A 16,990-nucleotide genomic window follows, 5' to 3' on the forward strand; every position below is an offset into this window, starting at 1 on the left:
GGTATGCCAACCAAAGGGGATATCCAAGTGATGCCCGAAAGCAGCTCATTTGAAATTTTCACAAACTTTTGCAGCAACAATACCCAAAAAAAAATGGGAAAGGAAAGGAATGGAAAGGAAGGGAAAGGCAAATGAATAAACAAAAAGTTCTTGGAATGCTCTGCCAGAGTCGAAGCGACAAGTGGCTGAGGTGAGACGAGGCAAGCTTGTGGCAGCTCTAGTTGTATCGGGTATTCCGCTGGCAGGGTATTCGGCAGTCGACCTGGATCAGCGCTTTGCTATATTTTGAATTTTATGCGGACCTTTTATGGGCAAATCTCGTTAATTCTTGTGAAATTCGTTCGTCTCGAACAACAATGAGTGAAATATTCTTAATAACAAGCAACGATTATATAGCACTAATTAATTTGATTTCTACTCATTTGCAGAGCTGGTAAAAAGTTGATAGCAACAAAGCCAGAAAGGCCCGGCAGAGGATGAAACAGAGGCCAGGACGGCGGGCATCAACAGGAGAAGCAGCAACAACAGCAACAGCAGCAACAACAACAACAGCTGCAGCAGCAGAAAAAGCGAAATCCCATTTAAAGAATTTTAATCGAATACTGCCAAGAAACAAATATATGTATTTACAAGATATATATACACGGAATAAATAATAACAAAAGTCTAGTATATATAGTACATACATATGTATATGTATATGTATATGTTGTAGTGAATTAATAGATATACACACATATATACAAACAAACGAATATGCAACTAATTTAATTATATAAATTTATCGACAACAACTGAAAGCTAAAACAATGCACAATGGGCATAAACCCAGTAAATCGTTGAACAATATGTGACAATGGAAAATGAGTTCTAATAAACATGTAAATAAATGCTGCCAAATAAACAACAACAACAACAACAACTGAAATGCATGTAACGCACAAAAACAACAACCAAATCGAGACAGAGAAGTTTGCAACAGAGAACAAATGCAACAACAACAACTGCAACAACTGCAACAACAACAACTGCAACAACAATAACACACAACATTATTAACCAGCTCTGTTCACAACTGTAACAGCAGCAACAACAAGGTCGCTGCCACGCCCCAGAACGCCCTCGACACCAGCGCGCAGAGGGAAATGAGATGAAGTGGTTTCAAGTGACCATAGATATGATTCTTGTGCTTTCATTTATATCAAGTAAGTGCCGCATACTCGTATTTATTAACTCGCCCCTGTCCCCCCCGACACGGACAGCGACCACGCCTCTGCCTCATCTGTCGCCTCTTGACGATGGCAACAGTGAGAGCAAGCCTCGACCCAATACCAAAAATTCGACCCCCTCGAATAGCTCGAATGGCTCGAGTGCTAACGCAAACAAAGCCAAAGGCAAAGCACTCGAAGCGAAGCGCAACAAAAACAATCGCCTGACATTGCTCTGGAAACATTCTCGTTTCATTTCGGGGGCTGTCCATTCAGCCACTCGAGTGATTCAAGTTGGTATCTTCACGGCCCCCCACCACCAGCACCACCACCACCACCAGGCGGGCGGGCGAGCGCAGGCGGGTCGCATTGGGGCACTCGCCTTCACTGGGCCTTTATGCCAGCAACCTGAAGCTGAACCTACTAACCTACAAAGCAAGTAGTCACGGCCCACAGCAGTCGGGCGGCTGCAATCGACTGCAAAATACTCGTTCACGATGCGAAAATATTTCAAAATTATCGAGAAACTCAGGCGGAACTAGAAATAGAAACCATTATCCAACAAAACTTGATTGATGACAAACAAATGTAGATATGGAATTTGTTTATTTTCCACGTCTTCATTGAGTAAAAGATATTAACAATTTATATTATATATCATACTACTTGAGAAATAAGGGTATATATCTCATTGTAGTTGGGATAGAAGAGCAAATAGTCATATTAGTTGAGATAAAAGAATATACATATATCTCATAGTACTTAAGGTAGAAGAGTACATTTCTCATAGCACTTAGACAGAGAAGTATATATCTCATAGTAGTTGAGAAGGGTACTAGAAGAGTATAAATGTATCCCATAGATATAGATAGAAAAAGTTGTATCTTGTATCTTTGTATTGTACTAAAGATAAAAGAGTACAAATCTTACAGTATATATATCATACTACTTGAGATAGAAGAGTACATGTCTCATAGTACTTGTATAGAATATTATATATCTCATCAAAGTTGAGATAAAAGAGCATATAGTCATATCAGTTGCGTACATTTATATATCAGAAGAGTACATTTATTATAGTACTTGGATAGAGGAGTATATATCTTATAGTAGTTGAGCAGAGTACTAGAAGAGTATATATGTGTCTCATAGTACTTGAGGTAGAAAAATATATGTCTCATTGTACTTAAGATCGAAGAGTATATATCTCATAGTATTGTACTTGGATAGATAAGTATATATCTCATTGTACTTAAGATAAATATACTGCTCTAAGTTGTTTATATTTTGATTGCCTTTATATCATTATTAGCCTTGGCTAAGCCACTTTATATTCATTTCATTTCGGAAGCCCATACTGAAATAATTTCTGTTTCGGTTTTCAGTTTGAGTCAACTACTGTAACTACTCTCTGATTCAATGCTCTGGTGTGCCTTATGCTGGGCAGTAGAGCTGATTGACGTGGTAACGGCATCAATCGACAATTAGTATTCCCTCTACTTTCGAATTGCTAATTTGTCATTTACGAAGAGGAAGAGAACAACTTAGTGCAGTTTGAAACTTATGCTTGTAGAAGAGTAGATTGATGGGCAATACAAGTTTATGTTGACTTCGTCATATCTTGATTGTTTGAATCGCGATTGGGTATATAGTGTGATATAACTTTTGGATGTTCATTTTCTATTTACATAGTCCACACATTACAATAGGGTCAATCGAATTTAGTGGATTAGTTAGTGGGGCTATCATTCCCCCATTATCGTCAGCCTCGCTACACCCCTGCTTGGAACTAAAATCATTATTTAATCGAATTCACGTTTACAAACTTTAGAGATAGAGCTATACCTAAAAGACAATTCTATTTTGAGCTTTTTGTTTCTCTCTCTAAATAATTTCTAAGTCTCATTTTTGGCAAATTAACTTGAGGAATGATAATTGTGGAAGCTGCATTCTCATTGATTTGATAGTCATGCCAATTAGTCGTTCTATTTTATTATATATTTATTACTATATTATAAGCCTCCTATGCAAAAAGTATTGCAAGTCTTCATATGAAAGTCTGGTATATGAAAGTCATCAAGCCTTATACTTATATCGATACATTTAATATAATCATTAAATAGTATAATACTACGATATCAATTGTTCTAAGAAATAAGGTTCAATATCGATTATTATCGATAAAAATGAAACGGGATCAGTTACGAGAAAATATGAAACATTTTTATTACGTATAGTGTGCATGAATATACATGTCAGCGGACAGATTGACAGACAGACATGGCTAGATCCACTCAGCTCATCGCTCTGATCAAGAATATATCTTAGGTTTCTACCTCTCCTTCTGCTTCTGTGTGTTACATACGTTTCCACAATAACATGATACCCCACTTTCCCATTTTCCCATTTTCAATGGACTCGCCACTTAGAGGATCCATAAGATCACATATCAAACATCTTCTCATCACTGTGACATCAAAATGCCATCAATAATACAAAGGAGAATAGGAAATGTCGGGGCGGAGAAAACAAATCTCCGGCGATGATAATCATTCTTTTATAAACATGAATGCGCATACGAGTGCCCGTTTCCCTTGGCTCCTGTCGATTGTTATTCGACGCACGCACACGCGCTTATTCACATATTATTTGGCACTTGAGATGGCCGAGGGCGAGGGCGAGGGCGAGGGCGGGCGCGAGAGCCAGGCGGTCCGAGTGGAGTGGATGCAGGGCATTGGCAGATTAGGAGACATGTTGTCTGGACGCATACGAAATGGAAAGTGCAAATGAAATCGAGTTTTGGGCGTTGGACGTGGCCAACTAACAGCCAAGAGCTAACAGCTCGCAGTTCGCCAAGCGACGAGCGTCGAGCGCCGAGCGCCGAGCGCTGCCTGCAGCAGCAGCAGCAAGGACAATGCCAGCTAACAGCAGGATATATAGAGACAGACGACGGGCAGACACAAACGACACGCCTCCGACTCGATTTTGGACAGAGTCCGACGCGGACTCGGACTCGGAACCGTACTCGGACCCGTACTCGGACTCGGACTCGGACTCGGACTCGGACTCGGACTCGGACTCGGACTTGGTCGCCTTGCCAGCATTAGTATTTAGCAGCATCCATGAAATGAGGCCGCAGCTGTGCCAAGCTAACATGTTGTCTGCCTGCACAGACGGAAACTAGCACAAGGCAGCCACGCCCACGCCCACACACACACACGCACACATTGACCCCGGCTCAGTTGTCGGACGTCGCCACCCACTCTGTGCGTGTCGTCGATTTGATTTTTTTTCGTTTTTCGTTTTTCGCTTTTCTTTTTTCCTTTTTTATGAGCGTCGCGTCGCCAAGGCCAGCATCGCAGTTGACACCGCAGGCGCTGCTGGCGTCGCTGCCAGCGTTGCGCTTAATGGCGCGGCAACATTTGTGGCTAGCTGCGAGAGGACAACTGAAACCGAATCTGCAGCCGACAGCAAACCCTAACCCCAAGCCCAGGCCCGACCCCAGACCCCAAACCCGAGCCCCAGCCCAGACCTACGACTAAAACTGAAACTGAAACACAAGCTGAAGCCGAGCTGGAGCTGGACTGCAATTAAAGGCAATCCCTCGCCTTGAGGCCAGCCAAAAAGGAGCCGCAGGACCTGGGGCTAACGCGAATTTATGTACATGCGCCCCAGCTTACGTCTGCCTGTTTGCTTGTTCTCGCATCGTAAATAAAAATGCAAAAGTCTTCATAAATCTTGAATATGTGCGTTTGCACTCGTAGCTCTACCTCTTTGTTTCATTTTTGCCCGAGAACGGAAAATGCAGTTGATTCGTTTCGCTGAATATAGAAAAATATATTATCATGAGAGAGGAAAGAAGTAGGGAATAAAACAAAAGAGAAGAAATGTTAAGCAAGAAAGTAAAAGTGCAGAAAAGGAAAGAAAACATAATAGAAATACAGATAGAGAATACAAGGGAAGGGAAGAAAACTTAGTAGAGGAGGAATAGAGGTGGGGAAATAAAGAATAAAACTGGAGAAAGCAGAAGTAACAAAAATAAGAGAGAAAGAAGGAAAAATGAAATGGAAAAGAGAAAGGGAACAGTAATACATGAATACATGAGAAAAGACAACCACAAATGTGAAGGGGATCTCTTCAATCTCTTATTTTTTAAAAGAGGCAAGATCTTCTTCTATCTTGCCTCCTCCTCTCCAATGTGAAAGAAAAGAAAGAACTGACGCTATCAATCACATTAGGGTAGATCTTAAATAGAGAGAGATCTTACATCTTAGATACAAAAGATCGTTTATACCCAGAACCTATTGAAAATAGGAAATCGGGGAAATCATTGCTAGATTTGAACCCTATCTATTCTGAGTTTTCCATGCAGCTGACTGCGTTCGGTCACTGTGCAGCGGCCAACTTTAGCCTAGCCCGGCTGTAGGCCCAGAGATAGCGCTTAGCAGCTATGCTCGGTAAGCAATCCGGCTGTGCGTCAATCATCTATCAATCAGTCAGTCAGCCATGGTCACAGATTTACAGCCTACAGGGCTGGACGGCTGATGAAATGGCCTCAACTTTAGTTTCAGAGCATATGTGTGAACAGAGCAGCATTTGAGCACTTAACATTCATGTTGATATGTGTTGCTGTTGTTGTTGTTGTTGTTGTTGTTGCTGCTGGTGTTGTAGTTGGTTTCATATTAGCATTCGATGTGGTGCGTCTCACCCACTTTGGCACATTTGGTGAGTGAGGCTGGCGAACGAATTTCTTTCGATTTAAAAAGCCATAAATTCATGAAGCACATGAAAAGCTCCGCTCCACTCGGCTCCTCCTCCTCCTCCTTCTGTTTCTGCTTCTGCTGCTTCGCATCTTCGGGCTGGCAATCGAAATCTCAGCAGCAGCGCCCAAAGGCAGGCAGCACAATTTTTCATGTCATCATTTCGGCTGGCCGGCAGACACCGCAGCAAACATAAATAAATAGCACTAAAGCACGCTATACAAGCAGAGGGAGAGGGCGGGCGACAGGGCGGGAGCAGGACGCATCAATAGCTGCTGCAAATGGCTGCTAATGCAGCAGCAACAACTGCAGCAATTTTTACAACGTCGCCGTCAGTTGCCACGCTCCAGTTTCCGCTTTGTGGCCATTAAACGAGCACACACACACACACACATAACAGAGAGAACGAGTGTGAGAGAGAGACACACACACACACATATACAGCTGTAGGGAGTGCAGTTTCTAGGTGAGGAGATGCAAGTAACGCCCTTAACAGCATCAGCATCAGCAGCCAGACGACAACTCAGAGCAATTTTCCACTGCCGCTGGCGACGTTTTTCTTCTTCGCTTTTTCTTTCTTTCAATGGCTACACTGCACAACAAGAGCTTCTTACTTATGCTTTGACATAACCCAGACAAAAGTCAGTTGGAATTCAAAGCACATACTGAAGCGGAATTTAGACAAGAGCCAGAGATCAGAGACAGCTCCTTAGTGCAGAGACAACAACAAGTTTGATTTGCTCAATACGATTTGCCCAGTTCATTTATAAGAAAAACACGCCTTACAGATCAATCATCATCGTCCTCATTTCTCCTAGACTTGCCCAACTTTAGCCAGTTGAGAATTCTATGATTACGAGTATATCATTTGGAAAAGCAGAATCAAAGCACTTTGATGGAAGTGTGTGTATGTATGTGTAATATGTATAAATGTGTTTGAAGAACTAACGTGACTTTCTTTAGAAATAGATAATCAATAGATGAGCTTGCAAAATGTTTCGAAATCAAAGTCTGAACTTTCGCAAATTATTATTTAAAAAAGAAATTTTTTTTTAGATTAAATATTATATCTCAAATATTTTATAATAATGCATATAGAGTCTAGACTTACGCTTGAATATACATATGCTATATATGGCTATTTGTAAGTTTTAGAAATTATTATTATTATTATTATTATTATTATTATTATTATTATTATTATTATTATTATTATTATTATTATTATTATTATTATTATTATTATTATTATTATTATATTATATATTTAAAAAGAAAAAAAAAAAATATATATATATATACATATATATATATATATATATTATAATTTGTAATCTATGAAATTCATTTAAATTTAAATTTAAAAAAAATATTTGTGCTTTAACATATATGAAGTTAATTGTTTAGTTTTTAATATTATTGTATATATTTTATTATATATTTATCGGCTAGCTTTTTAAATATATAATATATATGTATAATTTATATATAATATCTAAATGCATATAAGCTCAGACTTGATTAGGATTACCGCAGTCTCAAGTTATATCAAATAAATCTATCAATGAAGCTAAAATTTATTGCATTAAATTTTATATTTTATTTTAAATCTTATAGAAGATCTCAGCTAGAGCTTTCATGGAAATCATTTTAGAATTCTAATTGAAATCATAATTCCAATGTTTAGCAACTTTAGTACACCCAGAATACATACATATATCAAGTAGATGGATGAAGCTATCCAATAGTTAATTTCCAATAAAGAAAAAATAAGTAAGCTCAATTCGAAACCTAAGGAAGTTGCATAAATATAAAAATTTCACTAGATAAAGTCTACTGGATTGTCCCTTGTACCTAGTAATACGATTATTCCCCAAGACAGACTGCCCTGAATCCAAGATAATAACTCTGAGGTCCTTCAGCATTCACCCATTTATCCCGCCTGTCAATTGTAGCGTATGTTTGATTCGTATACACTCTCATTCGCTGTCGCTGTATTTCATTTCTTCTCTGTGCATGTGGGTGTGTGTGTGTGTGCTGTGGGTGGCCGTGGGATATGGTGTAATTTGCGCACTCAGCTCCCCCTCGTCCATTTGTAATGCAATTGCCACGCCCTGCGGCTGCACTTACGTGGCGCTAATATAGAAAAGTGAAGTGCCACGACGACGACGCCACTTGCAAAACGGGGCGTGCCACAGACTCGAGCGGCGAAAAGCACCAGCACGCCCACTTTTGTAGCACAGTGGCAGTGCGACAAATTCATTGCAGTCGCTGTCGCTGTCGCAGTCGCAGTCGCAGTCGTCGTCGCAGTCGCTGTTGCAGTCGAAGTCCAAGTCGAAGTCTGCAATGTCTGCAGCGTTGTCTTCATGGCCAACATCGATGTTGCTGCTGCTGCTGCTGCTGCTGCTGTTGTTGTTGTTGTTGTTGTCATTGTCGTCTGCTCGCTTCAAGTGCAGCAAGCATCAGAATTTGGGTCGCTTGCGTCGCGACGCCGCAATTTTTGGCATGATTCATGAGCGCAGCAGCAGCAACACTAGAGGCAACTCGCAAAAAGTGAGCGAGAGAGGGAGAGGGAGAGGGAGAGGGCGAGAGAAAGAGCCAGATAGAAACATAGAGATAAACGCACTTGCAACGTGCCACCTAACTTTATGGCACAACATGGCAATGCTCTAACCACAATGCCCAACAATCGAAGCATTTGCGTTAACTTTACTATGTGCTCGCTATGAAGTGCCAAACGGGCGAACGGAGGGAAGGAAGCGTACTTTCGAGAACTAAGTGGCCAGCGATGTCTATTCGATGCATGTAGACTACGAGATACGCCGCGATTTGACTCAGACTTAAGCTTCTCCTACTCTTTCTTGTCTTAGTATTGTGTGATGATTAGTCTCGTAAGACAAATCAAAGATGCCTCAGTCCTTCGCCTAGATCTCAAGCATCTCAAGACGCTTTAATACTTCGCCTAGATCTCAAGAATTAATATTTAGTCTACTAAAAGAATATTTATTAGTTCTACCAGAAGGAAAAGTATTTTAAGATTAGAGTCTATGGATCTAAGAAAAAGACTTAAAGGAAATTTGATGGTCCTTCTAGAAGACAAGGTTACAGTTAAAGTCTATAAGTATTTCAGTCTCTAACCTTAAAGTACTAAAAGATGATTTACCATATCTCTCAAAATATAAATTATCTTTGAGTCTAACCTCAATCTTTTTAAAGAAGTTATCCCAGCTCCTCTAGATTTTATCCTAAACATTTTATGGAATCTTATTTTGTCTGCTTTATGAAAGAACTCAGGAATGCGATATAAAAGGAAATTCTCATGCTGTGGAACATCTTTTGTATATGTATAGCCTCCATCTTGCTGAGTATCTCACGTCTCATTTAATCTTGTATTATTTATGCAACGCCTCACTAAATCAAGACGAAAGAGCAGCTCTGCTCGTCACCTCTGCCATTATTAAGGGAAATGAATTAAAATTTCCACACGCAAAACTCGGGCTGGCGAGTTCCTAAGGCGAAAGTGAAAATCGTCGACAAAGTCAATGCAAAAACTTTGCACAGCAGCCAGAGTCAAGAGCAGGAGCGAGCGAGGGAGCGAGAGGGAGCCATTCGTGCATGCAACCACAAGGGGGCTAGGATTGGGGGCCACTCTCTCCCTCTCTCTCTCTCTCTCACTCTCTGTCCTCCGGCTCTGCTGCTGCACTCGAAGCCTCTGCTCCTCTGCACTCCCCAATCGCCGGCCTACTTGTGTCATTGAAATGTGATCAGCGATGTCGTCGCTGTCGACTTTCACGGCCAAATTTGAATTGATGTTGCTGCCAGAGTGTGTGTGTGTGCCAGTGTGTGTGAGTGTGAGTGTGTGCAGTTGCATAAACTTTGCTTCAACATTTACCCGACTTAGTTTGTTAGCCAGCGAACGCAAAAGCTATTGAAAACTTTTAGCGCTTAAGTACTCTGACAACTCCCTCTTTGGCTCTCCACCTCTCCCTCTCCCTCTCCCGCTCGCACTCTGACTCTTACTCTTTCGCCTGCTCCTTCTCTCTGAATGCCACCACATTCTCGCACTCTCTTTAATAAACTTTTCAAATGCATGATTGATGATGTTGCTACAGCCTGCCACCTGCAGCCCCAGTTACAGCTCCCAGCTCCCAGTTCCCTGCCCACTGTTGGCTCTCTGACCTCTGTTGAAAAGTTTTGCGCCGTTTTGTAAACGCGAGTCGCGTACCACAGCCAGAGTTGCCAACACGCGCTAATTGTTGTTTGAAAATGCGCCAATGTAATTACACAAATGAAAATGCATTGAAACGAGTGTGTGCGAGTGTGTGTGCGTGTGTGTGTGCGTGTGTGAGAGAGAGGGAGAGAGATTCAATTCGATTTGTATGTTATTTACTGCCATGCGGCGGCCCGCTTCTGCCGCTGGCAGATTGAATCGAGTCAAGCTGGAATGCACGAATGCTCTTTGATATACAATAAGTGCCCGGGCACTCCTTTGGCCTCTGAGCCGCCAATAAGTTGGCCTGAACGCTGACTGCTGAAAGTCATTAGACGGCCAGCCAATTGACCTCTGATATCTGTATGTGTGTGTGTGTACATACACACATACACATATTGGCTTCGCTTCATTGCATAGTCCATCCTCCTGGCAATTAGCTCCATAATCGAGGCTGACACTCGAACAAAGCTCCAGCAATTGGAGATTACCTAATTGTCCAGCTTCGCTTGAAGCGTCTTCTATTTCAACCTTCTTTTCGTTATCAATTTATTTATTTCCCGGTTCATTGCGACAACTCGTTCGTCTGCTCCGCATTGATTTACTGCCGTCGAAGCTAGTAAATTATTATTATTTCAAAAGTATTTTATTATAATTTATTACAGGCATACATATTCATATATTGCAGGTAAATGCAATTCATTTATATACTGCATAAACCGTTATCCCTCTCCTCTGGAATATTCATCATCATAACGAATGTATTCCTTAAGCTAAAGTCTGATTGAGTCATAGGTGAAAGCCTGCAGATATTTTTGGTTGAACTTGATTCGATAATAAGACATCATATGAAAATATCATGATAAGATATATAGTATCATGGTATCAAGATATCAAAATAATAAAGAGGTTATAGATTGGATTGGATTGAGATGATTTTCATATGACATCATAATATGATATCATGATATTTCCACTTTATGAACTGTACACGAATACTACGCACTGTGATATATACATATTATAATATTCTATTATTCTCATATATTATAAGATTTTGTATTGCCTTAAGATCTTGGCCCATTTGTTATCATGATATCATGTTATTTTGATAACTCGATTTTGAGATTATTAGATTATTAGAGATTAGAAAAGCCATCAATATCATTTGTTTTGAGCTATCAAAATCTTTTTTTAAGCTGGTCATCGAAAAACTCAACCTGATATCGTAGTATTTTTTTATGATGAGCTAAACTGATATTTGGTTTGAGTTTCCGAAGCATTACCATATAGTCCATATATATAGTATCAATTATAATTATAGTAATGTAAAATATGTAATCCAATATGAATACAAGTAAATAATAAATATATATAAATATATCTAAAATATACAATATAGAAGTAAATCTAGTCAGCTGGCAAACTCTTGGAAGAAACCCACTAAATTCAGCTCAACCTGGCATAATATTTATATTCATAATATGATATCATATACAATATGTATTTATTATAACATTAACTAAACCAAATACTTGAAAGCCATTAAATTCTTTTTACGTCTTTTTTAATCGGAATTATTAAATATCATAATTAAATTATTTTTCCTCATAACATAAAATCATTGTAAGCTATATTGGATCATGCTGCAGATGCTACCTAGCTAAGGGTCAGCATTAGTTAGGGTATTACTAATCTATCTCATTCTCTACGCGCCCGCGTGTGTGTGTGTATGTGTGTGTGTGTGTGAAATTAGATTAGTTTTGTTTGTTTGGCCAGTGCAAATTACATTTGGAGTAACATTTGGAAAGCAATTGTGTTTTATTTTGGTGTATTTGGAATTTGGTATTTGGTATTTGGCATTTGGCATTTGGCATTTGGTCTTTCGCATTTGGCTTTAACTCGCATGCAACATTGTGCGCGAATTGTTGCATGTTTGCCAGCTGCAGTTGCAGCTGCAGCGGCCAGGCAGCCAAACACTTTAACCGCCAGTGGCCCACTCGCTGGCCCCACTGCCATTTGGGCGGCTCGGCCTGGCATAAAATTAGGTTATGCGCCGCTTTGGGGCTGCGCTGGGGCCGTGGACAGCCGGCTGTGGGGCTGTGGAGGGGTTGGCTGGCAGGACAACTGACGATGCGACGCGGCCAGTGCGTTTTGATAAATGAAGCTGTTGTCTGTTTTTGTCGCTGCTGCCTCCACTGGTCGGCCAAATGAGCCCGGGCGCCACGCCACGCCACGCCACGCCAAGCCACGCCCGCTGCCGGCGCAGCCATTTGGACAATTTTAAGACCCGGCAATAGAATCGCAATGCCAGCCAGAGGAAGTATGACTAACCGCAAAAGGAAGACAGCTCTTGACAAAAACAAAAAGTAGCAGAGAAAAGAGGCAAAAAGAGACCCGTTTTCCTGCAGCAGTCGGCCATAAGCGACTGACGGATGCTCGCGCCCATGCCCACAAAAATTAACAGCAAACGCTCAGCCTTTAAAAGCTCGCAGACAAGTTTTTCCACTTTTCGATCGAGGCAAAAAGTTGCCTCAATTGAAAAGTCAAATCGTCTGACAACAAATGCAAAAGCCAAATATACTCGACTTGCCTTCAAGCAGAGCGAAAATATATGATGCAGCCAGCAAGCGCTGCAACGGAAATGACAAAAACTGCGACGGCGACGGCGGCGCTGGCAGCGCTGCTTTTGAGTGCAACTGAAATTTGCATTTATCTTCAAGTTGAGTTTCCTTTTAGCTTGCACGCTGTCTGCTTATTTATTTAGTTTTTTCTTTTCTTTCTTTCTTTTACACAGTTCAGCCAAGCACACACACACACACACACACAGAGTCGCTCGCTCGCTCTCTGATTGCAGCTGAAATATGTTTTGACTGCTTTTAGGCTGGGCTTACGCCATTTTCGCCTAAGCACTGTGGCAAGTGTGTCGCCAGTTGCAAGTGTGCAAATGCAACGAGTTGTCATGCCCTCGACACACGCCCGCGCGTCCCGCGTCTCCACGCTCGGATGCAATCCTGGCAGCATGCATTTTTCATGTTACACAAACACGGCTGGCCGCCACCAAGCAGCACTTATGCAGGGCACAGAGTCGACCATACGCGGAGCCGCCGGGCTAGGTATCCTGCGGCGCTGCATTCCTAGCCACTGCCAGGTCGCCCTTTGTTGTTTTAACCCATGCATAATTTGATGACAGCAGCAACAGCAGCAGCCACAGCAGCAGCAGCAGGAGCAGCAGGAGCAGGAGCAGGAGCAGCACTGTCCGCAAAATTATGAGCGAATCTTTGGCCAAAGCTAGCCAAACTTCAACCGAGACTCTAAATGGATTATAACAGTTGTGGAGCGCTGGGGTGGGAGCAGTTGGCTTTATTACTAGAGGTGCTGCGCGCAGACAGTTACATTACACAGCTTGGCCCTAACGTGGCGGTTTCTATAATTTAATTTAATTTAATCTCTACTCATTTTGCGCCAAGCAGCAGCCGTCTCTTCCTTTCACCAAAAATCCTTGCCAGGCATAGCCACAGGCTACCCGCTACCCGCTACTCGCCTCTCCTCCCTCTCAACTCGCAGCCAACAAATGCGGCTGGCGCTGATGCTGGGGCTGCTGCACTCGTCGTCCCTTAGGGGCTCATGCATATTCAAGGAGCATTTCATGAACTCATAAGCACGCCACTCGCATCGCCAGCACCGCCTGCACCACCAGCACTACTGGCACTTGTTTCAAAATCACGCCACTGGCTCGACGTGCTCGAATTCAGCGTACCCTGCAGCTAGCGTTGAGTCAACACGTTTGTAGATGAAATAATGCGCACACAAAATTCTTATTGTTTATTTTCTCTTTCGCTAAAGATGGATATTCAATTGCTCTCGTGTCTATCGATTGGTTTTAAAATACCTTTCATCGTAATTGTAAGCTGCTGCATAACTATCGTCACTATCGACTATTGTTAAATATCTCTACTCGCTATCGATATCTATCCTGACTAAAGCCGGCATTTCAATTGCAATCGGCGCTCTCGATTTCATCGTAATTAATTGCTCTAAGCTAACTATCATCACTATAAATATTTATTAAATATCTCTACTCACTGTCGATAGCCTTTCACCTCTAATTGCTATTGGCCTGAGATTTTCGAAGCATCGTTGAGGATAATTGCTAAGTTGAGATATTTATTTAATGCAAGTACGATACAAATACTAAGTTTATATATGAATTTTCTATTTTACCCAAAGCCTGCAAACTTGTGTCTCTTGCGAATGCACTTCATAGTCGGCAGATATCAATTACATTCAATTCAGTTGTAGTACATAGTTATTATACCCCATTGGCCAATTTACTGGCTTGAGGGTATGTCGAGCAGGAGAGCTGCGAGTAGACCAGACCAAGGTGTTGGACTGGCTGCTGACTGTTGGTTGCCCGTTTTCAACTGCTGTCCGGGACGTTGGCCCTACTTTGGTTGCTTGCTTGGTGAGTTGGCTCTCTTTGTCCTTGCATTGATCAATGTTGACATTGACGCATTGCCACAACAACAACAACAACAACAATAGCAACACCAGCAACAACGGCAACGGCTTAAGTAATGATAGCAGCTCAAACGATATCCCCTGCTGCTGCTTATTGATCGATGATGAGGGCGAGTCGTCGCATCAGTCGACGAGTGGCCGTGGCAATTGTACATTGACAATGACAATGACATTGGCAAACAATTACGAGCGTTATTGGCTTGATATGCCAAGCAGCACGCCTACAGCAGTCAAGAGCCGCACACACATCAAAGATACTTTTGGATATGCCGGGGAAACGTTTGCTCATCTTGCATTATGAATAATGCCATAAAACATCTCACAAATAAGATTGAGCAGATACACTTACATTTGCATACACACTTACGCATACGCAGTTGCTTATACACACAGATACTATTACAGATACAGATACGTTTGCAGCGAAAGCCTCTCTTGTTGGCTGATGGCACGCTAAGTGACATTTTGAATTCTGTCGTAAGCACTTAGCAGCAACTGTATCTGCATGTGTATCTGTATCTGTATCTGTATCTGTATCTGTATCTGTATCTGTATCTGTATCTGTATCTGTATCTGTATCTGTATCTGTATCTGTATCTGTATCTGTATCTGTATCTGTATCTGTATCTGTATCTGTATCTGTATCTGTATCTGTATCTGTATCTGTATCTGTATCTGTATCTGTATCTGTATCTGTATCTGTATCTGTATCTGTATCTGTATCTGTATCTGTATCTGTATCTGTATCTGTATCTGTATCTGTATCTGTATCTGTATCTGTATCTGTATCTGTATCTGTATCTGTATCTGTATCTGTATCTGTATCTGTATCTGTATCTGTATCTGTATCTGTATCTGTATCTGTATCTGTATCTGTATCTGTATCTGTATCTGTATCTGTATCTGTATCTGTATCTGTATCTGTATCTGTATCTGTATCTGTATCTGTATCTGTATCTGTATCTGTATCTGTATCTGTATCTGTATCTGTATCTGTAACTGTAACTGTATCTGTATCTGTATCTGTATCTATATCTGTATAACTATATCTTGATCTATATCTGTATCCTTAAAGTAAATGTATCTGTATCTGTATCTATATCTTTTTCTATATCAACATCTGCAGCTGATGTCAAGTAAATTGAGTCTGCTAGATGCTCACTAGATACTTTACGCCTGATATGCGTCGCATTTTTATGCACCACAGAGTACGCTGTGGGTGGAGCTCGGTGCGTGGCCTGTCAGGGGGCTGAGGCAGTCATAATGCTTTAAGCTTGAGGTGGAATTGCTGGCCGGGGCTGGGGGTCGGGGTTGATGTTGAGGTACGACAGAGCCATCTGCCATTTGTATTTGTTTATCAAAGCGCGAACTTTTCTCTCCGTGCTGCTGTACAAATTTGTTAGCAGTTGCACTTCAGAGCAGTTTCTCCCTGTCTCTGTGTGTGTGTGTGGGTTCTTGTATTTACTACTTTATATCTTGTGGAACGCATATTATAGTTTACAACTTGCCTCTTTTTGTCATGTCAGCTAAATTTGCACATAGCGCTGCAAGTTTGTTGTGCTTGTGCATGTCGTCGTTATATGCGACGTCATTCAGTCGGCTTTATAGAGAGAGAGAGAGAGATGTGTAAATGGATGGCTCGCAGAGCGGATCGGGGTCACCTTTAAATGCAATCTGTCATGGCACAACAAATGCACTACTAATTGATCCATTCAGGTGTTAATGGCACAGCTTCTTGACCCGCCCATTCCATTCAGTCGTCAGCTGTGCCCCAATCCGGTGTGCAGCTGCTCGGGGTCCTTTGGATGATTTTCACAATTTGCCAACCGGCTGGCCTGCACTGGGCTGGGCTGGGCTGGGCTGGTCTCTGACAGGACCCATTTGATAGCCATTAGCTGGCCAAATTGGCTTCAAGCCGTAGCTTTAACGAGCCATTGATTTTGAGACATACTTGCAGCTGCACTTAACAGTCTATGGCTGGCAATAGCTTTTCATTTGTTTCAGCACACATTGTCTCTCCTCTCTCTCGCTCTCTCTCTCTCTTCCTTTGCTCTCTTGCTCTTTATTTACCTGACAGCCATAGCCGCTGACTCACTAACCGCAACACTTAACGCACACACAATGTTGTTTTCTCAATGGTTTTCACGCTTGGCAATAACCGCCAATTGCTCATTTGTCTTCCGGACACTTGCGTGTGCGGCATTTAAAAGCCGCAAAGTGCGCGGCATGTCTAACGGTACAAACAAATCAATTTGCCATAATCATCAAGTAAACACACACACACATGCATA

At 41.6% G+C, this 16,990-nt stretch overlaps 1 protein-coding gene across 2 annotated transcripts in view; it reads left to right on the top strand.

Annotated features, from left to right (window-relative positions):
- Window positions 1–16,990, top strand: part of nAChRalpha3 (nicotinic Acetylcholine Receptor alpha3) — a 124,604-nt gene that overhangs the window by 59,217 nt on the left and 48,397 nt on the right. For both annotated transcript variants that reach the window (XM_089263944.1, XM_089263945.1), the window contains exon 3: window positions 429–1,205. In XM_089263944.1, coding sequence (XP_089120070.1) covers window positions 1,151–1,205 — 55 coding nt within the window. In that variant the 5' untranslated portion in view covers window positions 429–1,150. The remainder of the gene's footprint in view (window positions 1–428; window positions 1,206–16,990) is intronic.

Source organism: Drosophila navojoa, chromosome X, assembly GCF_054131105.1.
Source record: "Drosophila navojoa isolate 15081-1374.11 chromosome X, UAZ_NAV_1.0, whole genome shotgun sequence".
Classification (NCBI taxonomy): domain Eukaryota; kingdom Metazoa; phylum Arthropoda; class Insecta; order Diptera; family Drosophilidae; genus Drosophila; species Drosophila navojoa.